A 12,636-nucleotide genomic window follows, 5' to 3' on the forward strand; every position below is an offset into this window, starting at 1 on the left:
GAAGCAACACATTCAAATAGAATCTTAATACCACTTTATAATGCCTTAGTAAGGCCACACTTGGAATACTGAATCCAGTTTTGATTGCCACAATGTAAAAAAGATGTGGAGACTCTAGAAAGAGTACAGAGAAGGGCAACAAAGATGATTAGGGGACTGGAGGCTAAAACATATGAAGAGCGGTTGCAGGAACCACAAGTTGGGAGTCCACAAGTCTTAAAGTTGCCAAGGTTGAGACCCCTGCTCTAGAGAACACCTTTGAGGTCTACCATTGAATGACGTAGCACAAAAGCAACAAAGAGGAACTTAGAAAGAGAAACATGGAGTTTTGGACTGACTTCTTTGCCGATTGTACTTTCAATGCTAGCCTTATATTTGTTGGGATATTGTGTGTTATAGCTTACATTTAAAAGATGATCATAAATGAAAATATCAAGAAGTGTTAATAAATGTTAGGGGTTATGGAAACCGTTGTGTTTTTCAAAGCAAGCCAGTTCACTAATTTAATGCGGAAGAGGCTGCATGTGATTGACTGACTGGGGGGCAAAGGAATGTCATTGCCATGCCAGTGAATATATTTGGGAACAAAAGAATGGTAAACGAAGGAATAAAGGATCTCCATCAGGTGTCCTTTATCAGCAGAAAGTAACCGATTCCTCCAATCATAGATTATATCTGCTTGCTGCCACCTGATAAATCCTACATAATTAACTGGGATGAATGCTTAAGTCCTGTTGACAGCTATGGCCATCTGAAGATAACATAGCTGCTGAACGTGTAGTTTTCAGTTTATATTATACTTGTAAGTATTGCTACAATAATGCTTTAAGGGTGGCTAGATTACATGTACATTTATGGAGTACTTCATTATTGTTTCTATAATTCACGTGGAGTATTTTTAAAAATCACAGCCTCTGATGTTCCTTGACCAGTCTGCCCATTCTTAAATAAAAGGAACACATTTTCTAGGTTAACTTTCTTATGATTGGGAGTTGAATTTTGGTCCCTTCATCCTTCCTTTTCCTTCCCCTCATCCTTCCCTGGGAGGAAGAGAGAGGGAGGGAATGAGAGAGAGAGACAAAGAGAGGGAGGAATGGACTGAGAAAGAGAGACGGAAGGAGGGATGGAGAGAGAGAGAGAAAGAGAGAGGGATGGAGAGAGGGAGGGAGGGAGGGAGGAATGGAGAGAGAGAGAGGGAGGGATGGACTGAGAGAGAGATGAAAGGAGGGACAGAGGGACGGAGAGAGAGAGAGGAGGGAGGGAGAGAGGAAAGGAGAGAGAGAGAGGGAGGGATGGAGGGACAGAGGGACAGAGAGAGAGAGAGCGGAGGGAGGGAGAGAGGGATGGAGAAAAAGAGGGAGGGAGGGAGGAATGGAGAGAGAGAGAGGGACTGACGGACTGAGAGAGAGGGAAGGAGGGATGGAGAGAGAGAGGAGGGAGGGAGGGAGAGAGAGAGAGAGAGAGAGAGAGGGACAGAGAGAGGGAGGGAGGGACAGAGAGAGAGAGAGAGAGAGAGAGGGCAATTCTAAGGCTTACATTCCAATCATGCTAAAGTTACATTCACCTTTGAATGTGGAAAAGCAGAAATATTGATTGAACCCAAAGTGCCGATATCCTTTTCAAGACTCTTTGATCTGGCAGGTTATAAGACAAACTAGTTTTTAGAACCAGATCCTGATATTAAGCAGGCTTTTCTGCACAAAATAGCATTAGGAGTCAGAAACCATGTCAAGCAAGTGACAATCCTCTGCTCCCTCCTTTTTCTTCTTCTTGGCGACCTGGTGACCCCGCAGGCATTTATCTGCAAAGAACAGCAAGCCCACTGGATCTGCTGAAGCCAAGATAAGAGAGAGCGGGAAATACCGAGTCCCACTCTTTCCCTTAATCCTTTTGTACTTCAAGAAACCTTTTAGACTCAAATTCAGTTGAAGGCCGCAGCTGAGGTTCAGGATGATTTTTTCCCCCGCCCCTTTCCTTCCTGCGCTCATTTTCTTATTGTGCTTTGAGCGCCTTCCGAATCTCCAGGATGGGTCCGCTAGACTCTTAATTCTACATTAAGTCATATATTAAGGCAGACACTCCAGGCTTCCATAACTAGGACTGTCTCTTGGGACCCACCATCAACCACGAAGACTCCCCAAAGATTCAGAACAGTTCTGGCTTTGCTACTGCTTCTGAGAAAAGGGAAAGGGAAATAAAAGCATAAAAGAAAAGAGAGAAAGGTCATGGGGTATTTAGGGAACCGCAAGACATGTTGGTTGGGCTGTGTTTACCCTAGCAGGGGTGCTATGTCAAACGGTAACCTTTAAGAGAAAGAGAGAAAAAGAGGCACAGTAAATAGAAATCCTAAAATGTTTCCAGGGGTGGAATTCCAGGTCACAATAGTAGACTTCTTCTTCTCAAGATGGATGACCTTTTCCCTCCCCTCCCCATTCATGGGGCTGTTTTCCACCTGTGACGCGTGACTGATGAGATTCTTTTCTTCAGAGAAGAATATTGACATGTCAATAGAAGATAATATATGGTGACTCGGGGTTGAACTGTGGAGTCCTTGGTGCTCTCTGAGTTTGGTTGTTGGCTCGTGGATGTTTTATTTCCCAACTTGGTAACATCACCAAGTTCTAATGACGGTGAAGTTTGTTCTCTGTTTATAAATGTTAGCTGCCAGAGTTTGTTTGTTTGTTTATTTATTTATTTATTTATTTATTGGTTCAATTTATATGCTGCCCTTCTCCGGAGACTCAGAGCGGCTTACAATGCGTTAAGCAATAGCCTTCATACTTTTGTATATACCTGCTTAGTAGGGCTTTCGGACCCCCCTAAGCGGTGTTCTTTTTTTTAAATACAAAGTCAGCTTATTGCCCCCACAATCCGGGTCCTCATTTTACCTACCTCGACAGGATGGAAGGCTGAGTCAACCTTGAGCCTGGTGAGATTTGAACTTGCAGTAATTGCAGGCAGCTGGTGCTACTTAACAGCACTTTAGTCTGCTGCGCCACCAAGGCTCTTTTAGAGTTGGTAGGGGTGTGGTGTTTCTCCTTGGTGGTTCCTTGATTAGGATATTATTTTCTGCTTGATTGTTTTCCTTCTTTGGTAATGCCTTGATTAGGGAATTGTTTTCTACTTGAGCAAGGAACTAATTTTAAAAATACCCTAATCAAGATCTACCAGAAAGAAAACCATGTCCCCACCAACACTGGCAAGGCAAGCTACTGTATATATCCGTGATGGTGAACCTATGGCATGTGTGCCACAGGTGGCACACGGAGCCATATCTATGGGCACATGAGCGTTGCCCTAGCTCAGCTCCAGCATGCATGCACACGCCAGCCACCTGATTTTCGGCCCTTCAGGGTCCACCGAATGTGAGGAAATGGGCTATTTCCAGCCTCCGGAGGGCCTCTAGGGTGGTAGTGGGAAAGGCAGTTTTTGCCCTCCCCAGGCTCCTAGAAAGCCTCTGGAGCCTGGCAAGGGTGAAAAACGGGCCCACTGGGCCATTGCGTGCCAAAAGCGGGGGAGCTCGGGGGGGGGGAGGTCATGCATGCATATGAATGTTCTGCCCCAGCTATGAACCCCAAAGAATGCAGCACACATTCTGAATCAGCTACTAGCTGCACAGGCCGCATATGGGCCACAACAATGGGGGTGGGGGGCAGGGTGCATTGAATTATGGGTGTGGGCATGCACACGTGCAAACCCCCTGCGCTCCCCCCTCTTTTGGCACACAACAGCAAAAAGATTAGCCCTCACTGGTATATACAGTATACAGGGAGGAAACTCCACACTCACTAGCACTGACAATGTTACTTAGTCAGGTGATGAAATGTCTGGAAGCAAACAACCAAGCTCAGAGAGCATCAAGTATGACACTCATATTCTCCTTTATTGATGACGCTAATAAGAGGCACTGCATCCCATGTCAAGTTACTGCTGCAAATGGTTTGGAACCTTGGTCCACAATGCCAATTTTTCACATAATGCCTTTTGTTGTTGTTATTGTTGAATGGAGTCCCCTTGCCTTAAAACATTCAACTCTGCATCTAGTTAAATACAAACGTATGAGCAAACAGTGCAGCGTGTTCTTCATTGTGATATGTTCTTCAATCCAGTAACCCTATCTGAATGTGCTCGGAGTGGATTCTTCCATTCCATTGAATCAAATGTGCTTTAATTGAGAGAGTAACAATTTAGCATTATCCTTGAACAATTAATCTGTTCAGAAATACGATCAGCATTGAGTCTTTAGTTTCTCCAGATATTAATAAGAAGAATCTCTGTCGTAAAACTTGGAGAGCATTTTTACCAGTTGTTGTAGATATATTCCTGAGCTAGATGGATCTTTAGTAACCCAAAATCACAGCTGGACCCACTGCTCATCCGTGCCCTTAGTTTTTGTTCTCTAATACTCCAAGGAAGGTGAGGTTTCTTTATTGTTTGACACCTGGGTCTTCTGAGACTGTGAACAACTCTAAGCTGTCTGTCTGACTCTCATTGGAATATTATTGCTGTCCATCACATGATGTGTTTGTCAGAGTTAGTTTGACTTTCCCTTATACAGAAGAAAGCACCACAAAAGACATCCTTTTAGAATTAAAATTGCATTCCTTTATTAAAAAAAAAATAGAGATGAGTACAGATCTCTCCCATGAAATCATCCTAAGCATTCCTATGATACTAAAAAGGAAGCCCTTTGAATACTCAACGAGTAATGTGCAAACACAGGGATGCGGTGGCTCAGTGGCTGAGACGCTGAGCTTGTCGATCGAAAGGTTGGCAGTACAGCGGTTCGAATCCCTAGTGCCGCGTAACGGGGTGAGCTCCCGTTACTTGTCCCAGCTTCTGCCAACCTAGCAGTTTGAAAGCATGTAAAAAATGCAAGTAGAAAAATAGAGACCATCTTTGGTTGGAAGGTAAAAGCCTTCTGTGCATCTTTGGTGTTTAGTCATGCTGGCCACATGACCTCGGAGACGTCTTTGGACAGCGCTGGCTCTTCGGCTTTGAAACGGAGATGAGCACCGCCCCCTAGAGTCGGGAATGGCTAGCACATATGTGTGAGGGGAACTTTTACCTTTACCTTTATGATACTAAAAAGGAAGCCCTTTGAATACTCAACTAGTAATGTACAAACACTGAGTATTGCAACCCTTTGTAATGTGATGTTCTCTCCTGCATTAGCGGAGGTAATTTTCTATAGAATTACTGCTGCTCACACTTACTGGGAAGTGACTCTCTTAAGAGATCAGTTCAGAGTATTCTCAAGTACCTAGAGTGCAATTTTGTTCCTTCTTTATTAAAAATGATACGGTTCTCTTGTGGGTCCCTTGGGTAACGTCTCAATATAGATTTAATTATTCCTCATTCTTATCAAGACTACAGTGTGATATTAATAGCAATAGGCAAACTCCCCCCTGGCCTGATTCAGAATAGACTCAACGAAGTAAAATGATGCATTTCCAAAATTGCTGGATAAAATTGTAGAAAATAAAATCCTTTCACTTGATTTTATTCCAGATTTGATCCAACAACTGGAAAGTGGCTAACGTTCATTAATCATCCACAGGATATTTCTTGGCTACTACTACAATACACTTTTTGTCAGCCTCACTCACATGAGGATTGTTGGTAGCAGAAAGCAGGGTTTGTGTATGCGTACACACACACACACAAACATACTGTAAGCTGCCTAAAGTGATGACAATAGGCAGCATACAATGGCAGGATGCACATACACACAAACAAACAAACATTTCCTGGGATGAGCACTAAGACAATTTAAAGAGTGCCAGACAGGGAAAATCAAATGCATTTATTGACCCATTTCTCATTCAATCTGATGAAACAAAATTGGCTCTAGAAATTCTTTCAAAGGATGATAGAGTGTGTGATGTTTCAACTTGCTTAGTCATAAAGTGGCCATAAGGGGAACATGTGAGAATGTTCTGTCTCTCACTGTATAGCTATTTTCCTCCAAATTTGCACAGTCTGCTTGATTTCTTGCCTTTAATTAAATTCCAAGGAACAGCATCATAATAGGGGTTCCTCAATTGCATGGTATGCTCACCTTAAACACACACATACACACGCATATATAAAATTCTCCCAGTTATCAATGCTACTTGTCCACAAAAGTCTCTTTTAAACCATTTCAAGTTTCTTTCAGTTTTCAAACTCGGTATTTCAGAGGAAATACCGAATCTGGTAGCTAGGAAGGATGGAAATGGTAGGCTCTTCAGAAGACAGTTGCCTGTTCGCTTTTTATAACTGCAATGGAAACCAGTCTGGAAACTCTTCAGGATGGCAATAGTCCCAGCATACCAATTTTTTTAAAAAAATTTGATTTATATGCCGCCCTTCTCCGGAGACTCAGGGAGGCTTACAATGCGTTAAGCAATAGCCTTCATACTTTTGTATATTTATACAAAGTCAGCTTATTGCCCACACAAACTGGGTCCTCATTTAACCTACCTTAGAAAGGATGGAAGGCTGAGTCAACCTTGAGCCTGGTAAGATTCGAACCTGCAGTAATTGCAGGCAGCTGTGTTAATAACAGGGTGCTTTAAACCACTGTATTACCAAGGCTCCTTGGTAGTACAATAATTGTCTGGTAATTTAGAGTTATCTAAATAGCAAAGAATGATTTTGCATTACAGAGGCATTTTCAACTGCTTCTGTGCACATCGCAGGTTTTGGAATCTACATATTTGTTGTAGCCTATAGGAATGGATTCAAATGATTATCACTAAGTGTTGTATCTTATGTGTCTTGACGAATGTATCTTTTCTTTTATGTACACCGAGAGCATATACACCAAAGACAAATTCCTTGTGTGTCCAATCTCACTTGGCCAATAAAGAATTCTATTCTATTCTCATAAAAAAAATCAGAAAAAGAAGAAAATGACCCTGTTTATAAAATTCTTCTTCTTCTTCTTCTTCTTCTTCTTCTTCTTCTTCTTCTTCTTCTTCTTCTTCTTCTTCTTCTTCTTCTTCTTCTTCTTCTTCTTCTTCTTCTTCTTCTTCTTCTTCTTCTTCTCCTTCTCCTTCTCCTTCTCCTTCTCCTTCTCCTTCTTCTTCTTCTTCTTCTTCTTCTTCTTCTCCTTCTCCTCCTCCTCCTCCTCCTCCTCCTCCTCCTCCTCCTCCTCCTCCTCCTCCTCCTCCTCCTCCTCCTGGTCAGGGTCCGCTTTATTTATAAAATAAATAACATGTTTAATTCAAGTATGTCATATGCTCATGAATTGGTCTGCACAAAAATGACACCCAACTGGGCCTGGAATTGGATAAGCAGACAAAGACTTAACATTTGCTAGGAGCAGGAGGAACATGCAAAAGACATAAAAATGTGTTTGTAGACTAAAGTTCAAATTACTACACCAAAGTCAGTGGGCAGAAGCCACCCATGGAAAGAGGGCAGAGAGAAGGCAGTGTGAGACTCCCAAATGGCACAATTTTGATTTGTCATCCTATAATCTGGTAGGCTGCTAAAAATGCAGGGCAATGATGCATAAATGGCTAATTGAACAAGAAACAGATTAATGATGCAGACACAGTATCTATGTTGTGTTGGCACAGAAATCTGTTTTCTGTTAGGGCATCCATCAACAGAAATGTTCCAAATTTTGAGATACTTCTCTCAGAGCAACTTAAAGTCCATAAGGTCATGCAGACATCTGAAGTGAATCTGTCTGATTACTTTGAAGGGAATATTGTTTTACCTCAAAGGGCCTCAGAATCTTTCCAGAAAAGCTCTAGTTCAGGGGTCACCACCCTTGGCAACTTTAAGACTTGTGGACTTCAACTCCCAGAATTCAACAACCAGAATTCAACAACCAGCAAAGCTAGCTAGCTAGCTAGATATAGATATAGATATAGATATAGATATAGATATAGATATAGATATAGATATAGATATAGATATAGATATAGATATAGATATAGATATAGGTCTAGGTCTAGGTCTAGGTCTAGGTATATATCTATATATCTATATATCTATATCTATCTATCTATCTATCTATCTATCTATCTATCTATCTATCTATCTATCTATCTATCTATCTATCATCTATCTATGTAAAAGCTGATCTCAGGTGTATCCAGGACAGACAGAAATGATTTATTTCAGATAAATGTTTGTGGACAAAAAGAAAAGAAAACAAAATCAAATAACACCCAGCTCTTCATAACAATGTCATTTCCTAGATGCAACAATGAATATCCTACAAAAATTGGTAGCACAGCCAAAAAGTTATCCACTCTACCATAAAGCTTACTGAGTTTTGTACAGTAATGATGTCCTTTAGGATTTCAAATCAATATCAAGTTTCCTGAATGACAAGAATGTTTTTGGATGTCTCGTATTTAGGAACATTGAATTAATTATCCCCTGACTTCTAGAGTTATTTTTCCCCTTTCTCTCCCTACGCAATCCCTCCTGCTGTCCTGTGTTTATGCCCTAACTAAGAAGTTGCAACTTCTCTACCCAACATGGCTATGCATACACAAACACACTTTAGCAATCGGCCAAAGAAAATCAAATAGCAGTAGTTGAACACAAAACCTTAATTTGCAGTTATGTCAAATTAGGGAACACTAAGATCCTTTCCCTAGTGAAATTTCAACACTTTCCCAAGCCTGCTGCCCATTTTTCAACCAGCAGTACAAAAATTACTAGAGTTTTAGCTGAAAGGCAACACCGAGATCCAGATTGATACCTATCAGAAGTTACTCAATTTAACAGAAACCAATTATCTGGATTACTCTTTCTCAGGATCATAGGAGCTCTGCAAAAGATGTGATGTAATTATTATACCGGACTTGTTCAATGCTCTTTTCTAACTCTGCGGTGTTAAGCTTGCCAATCTCCCAGTGATTTTAATGATAAAGTAGAGAAAATCTTGCAACTTCTGCAAATTGCAATCAATTGAAAGCTGGAGGAGGTAGTTTTAATCTTCTTTGGTAAGAACTCTAACCATTTCACATCCTCTAACAATCTGGTAGCATAGCATGTGGCCTAGATGGACAGAACAGCTGCCTGAAGAATTAGCACAGATATTTAAGTCTGAGAAGGGGAGGGGCACCAAAGAGCACAGACTAACAGATCAACAGATTTGGAAGGGAACTTGTAGGCCATCTAGTCCAACCCCCTGCCCAAAGACCCTACACCATTTCTGACAAATGGCAGTCCAATCTCTTATTGAAAGCCTCCAGTGTTGAAGCTTCCACAATTTCTGAAGGCAAACTCTTCCATTAGTTGATTGTTCTCACTGTCAGAAAAAAATCTCCTTATTTCCAGGTTGAATCTCTCCTTGATCAGTTTCCATCCATCATTCCTTGTCTAGCCTTCAGGTGCTTTGGAAAATAGCTTGACCCTCCTCCTCTCTGTGGCAGCCCCTCAAATATTGGAAGAATGCTAGTATCTCTCCCCTGGTCCTTCTCTTCTCTTCACTAGACTAGCCATGCCCAGTTCCTGTAACCGTTCTTCCTATGTTTTAGTCTCCAGTCCCCTAATCCATCTTGGTTGCTCTTCTCTGCACTCTTTCTAGAGTCTCAACATGTTTTTTTATAATATGGTGACCAAAACTGGATGCAGTATTCTAGGTGTGGTCTTACTAAGGCTTTATAGAGTGGTATTAGTACCAGTGGTGGGTTCCTCCTGGTTCGGTCCGGTTCGGCCGAGCCGGTAGCGGTGACGATATGACGTCACCAAACCGGTTCTCCCCCCCGCCCTCCACCCCCACCCACGTTATTCTTACCTTTTATTTGGTCCCATCCCCAATCTATTGCTGCCTCCTGAGTCCCAGCTGATGACTAGAAGGAAAAAAACTGTTTAAACTCTTGCCGCGGGGCTTCAAAGGGCCGTCCTACAGCTGATCAGTGTTAAAAGCAAACAAATGAGTCGAGTCGTAAGTGGGAGGACTGGTCGTAAGTGCAAGGCCCTTCCAGAAATGACTCTGACCAGCTAGCCACGCCCACCTAGTCACATGACCTCCAAGCCACACCCACAAAATAAGCCACGCCCACAGAACCGGTAGTAAAAACATTTAGAACCCACCCCGATTAGTACCTCACTTGATCTTGATTGTATCCCTCTGTTAATGCTACTTAGGATTGCATTGGCTTTTTTGGCTGCTGCTGCACACTCCTGGCTCACATTTAACTGATTGTCCACTAAGACTCCAACAGGTCATAATATTGTTGATTATTGAATGAATTAGTCACATTGGAACAGTTTACCCAACCTTCTCCTTCTGCTTGTTCTTCTTTCAGCCCAACAGGATCAAACGCTCATCCACAGCAACCAGGCAGAGAGCAACACAGCTACTACTGGGCAAACCCTGGGAAACCAACAGCAGCAGCAAGAGCCCAATGACCAAGGTCAGTAGTAATTGTAATTATTATAGTTCCCTGCACTATCACTGCCAATCCCGTTTATTAAAACCCAGAACTAAAGGAGATTCCCTCACACCACGGAGTGTGGTTGAATCATCAGAGCGTTTTTTTTCTTGTATTCAGAAAGGTGAGGGGGCAGAAGAGAATATTTATAGAGAATAGGCTTATAGGAGAGCTACTGAACCGAAATGAGCAAAAAAATCATTTTCAGGCATAATCTGACAATGACCTCATAAGGAACAACTAAAGCAATGCTGAGTCAAGGGCTCCAACGGCATGAATTCAACGGTTATAGAAGTCGGATATTGTTAGCTGCTGCTATATTCTGTGATCCAGAGAAAACTATAGATAGACCATCAGACTTTTGCTATTTTATAAGCCAAGACACCAGCTGCGACCCCTTTGGATTCTTCTTGCAAAAACAGATGAATGGGAAATATTTTCTGCCTACCGCTACGCCTTTTGTTCTGGAAATACTTTATTTCAAGGTGTGCCACCTTGATGCCTTTGGATTGACACGTATCTGCAGACATCTTCCTTATACCTGATTCTTTTTTTCCCCCAAAAATTGTTTCAATTTTTTAAAAACCAAATAGGTTAGCTGGCATGCTGCAAAGCAAGTCACCCACCTCTGGCATCTTCCTTAATTTTTCAGCTCCCCTATAGAAGGTGTTATTATGCAATAAGGGTAGTAGTTGGGTGCCATCATTGTTTCCTTGAGAGCAAATGCAATATAAAGGAAGGAAATGAGCTCTGTAGGTTGAATTAGGGGAAGTTTCAAGGTAAAAGGATGCATTTCAGGATCCGTATTCTGAATGGCGTTAGCAACAACAGGGACTGAAAGCTACTTCCATGCCATGGAAATGCGAATGCTCCCTTGGATATCGGGCATCTCCCTTCTTGACCACATCACAAATGACACCATTCAACAGCATTTTGGTGTGGCAGCAATTATAGAGAAGATGAGAGAAGACCAGCTCCATTGGTATGGACATGTCCTGAGAGCAGCACCTTCCACCGTTGCCAAGACTGCCTACCAACTAGAAGTCAATGGCCGGCGACCTCACGGGCTTCCAAAGCAGAGATGGCAAGACAACATCAACAAAGATATGCAAGCCGCGGGCCTGTGCCCTGGAGACACAGCTGACCGTGCAAAGTGGCGCTCAATGATCCAAAAAGCGGACCCTGCACCTGCGGGAATACGCTAGGAAGAAGAAGATTCCCAATGGTGTTAGGAGGCCAACAAGTAATGATTGATGTCAACAAAAGGGGTGGAGATCAATTTTTGGGGAGGGAAAGGAGAGGTTTGTTCTTGGTTGTTTTTTGGGGTGAGATTACTGGAATTTTTGTGTGATTTTGTGAGAGTTCAGTTTCTAGTCACCAGGCTAGAAAGTGGAAGACTGTGAGTTCTAATCCCACCTTAGTAGGGGTGGTATTCACTTACCTTTGCTACCAGTTGGCAAATGTGAGCGCGTGCACGCAATCGCTTCACTTGCATGTGCCATCTCCACGCATGCACAGAGCCTCCCGCACATGCGCAGAGTGTCAAAAATGGGACATGATAGAACCAACTGAATACCACCACTGCACCTTAGCCATTTAGGTATTTATCTAAGTGGCTTACAGACATTAAATAAAGCATAATATTAAATATTAAGACAATAAATAGAGATCATAAATTCAATCAAAATAGAATTAAACAGGATGGGGAGGGAAGGAGCAGCTGGGTGACTTTGGGCCAGTCCCTCTCTCAGCCCAACCCACCTGATGGGGTTTCTGTTACAAGGAAAATAGGAGGAGGATGGAAGGGTGTGTTGTGTAATGTTAGCCATCCCAACTTGGTTAGTTACAAAAGACCATCCAGCTCCCCACGACCATCAGGCCCTTACCACTTGGGGGGGGGGAGTCCTCTCCCCACATTTCTGGTATTGTGGAGGGACCTGCTGATCAGTGGTGGATTGCCCCCGGTTTGGACTGGTAGTAAAACTGGTGGGAGGTTCCACCCACCACCCCGGATGTTGTCATCTGCTGCGATCTGTGCATGCGCAGAAGGAAGGCGCGTGCCCGAGCAAAGGGATCGCGCACGTGCAATCCCATTGCGAACTGGTACTAAAAGTAAGTAGAACTCACCTCTGCTGCTGATCTTCTCCCCGCTTCTTTCAGATGGGTGCTAAAATCTATTTGGCCGGTATATTCATTGCCTTGAGTTATTTGTAAAAATAATAAAGGCAGGATGCAAATAAGTAAG

The 12,636-nt window shown here is 42.6% G+C and overlaps 1 protein-coding gene across 2 annotated transcripts in view; it reads left to right on the forward strand.

The window, feature by feature from the left end:
• The window catches only part of MMRN1 (multimerin 1), an 82,891-nt gene that overhangs the window by 39,056 nt on the left and 31,199 nt on the right, over nt 1–12,636 (forward strand). For both annotated transcript variants that reach the window (XM_034440482.3, XM_034440483.3), the window contains exon 4: nt 10,266–10,373. In XM_034440482.3, coding sequence (XP_034296373.2) covers nt 10,266–10,373 — 108 coding nt within the window. The remainder of the gene's footprint in view (nt 1–10,265; nt 10,374–12,636) is intronic.

Source organism: Pantherophis guttatus, chromosome 8 (genome assembly GCF_059756535.1).
Source record: "Pantherophis guttatus breed Tessera chromosome 8, ASM5975653v1, whole genome shotgun sequence".
In the NCBI taxonomy this organism is placed as follows: Eukaryota; Metazoa; Chordata; class Lepidosauria; order Squamata; family Colubridae; genus Pantherophis; species Pantherophis guttatus.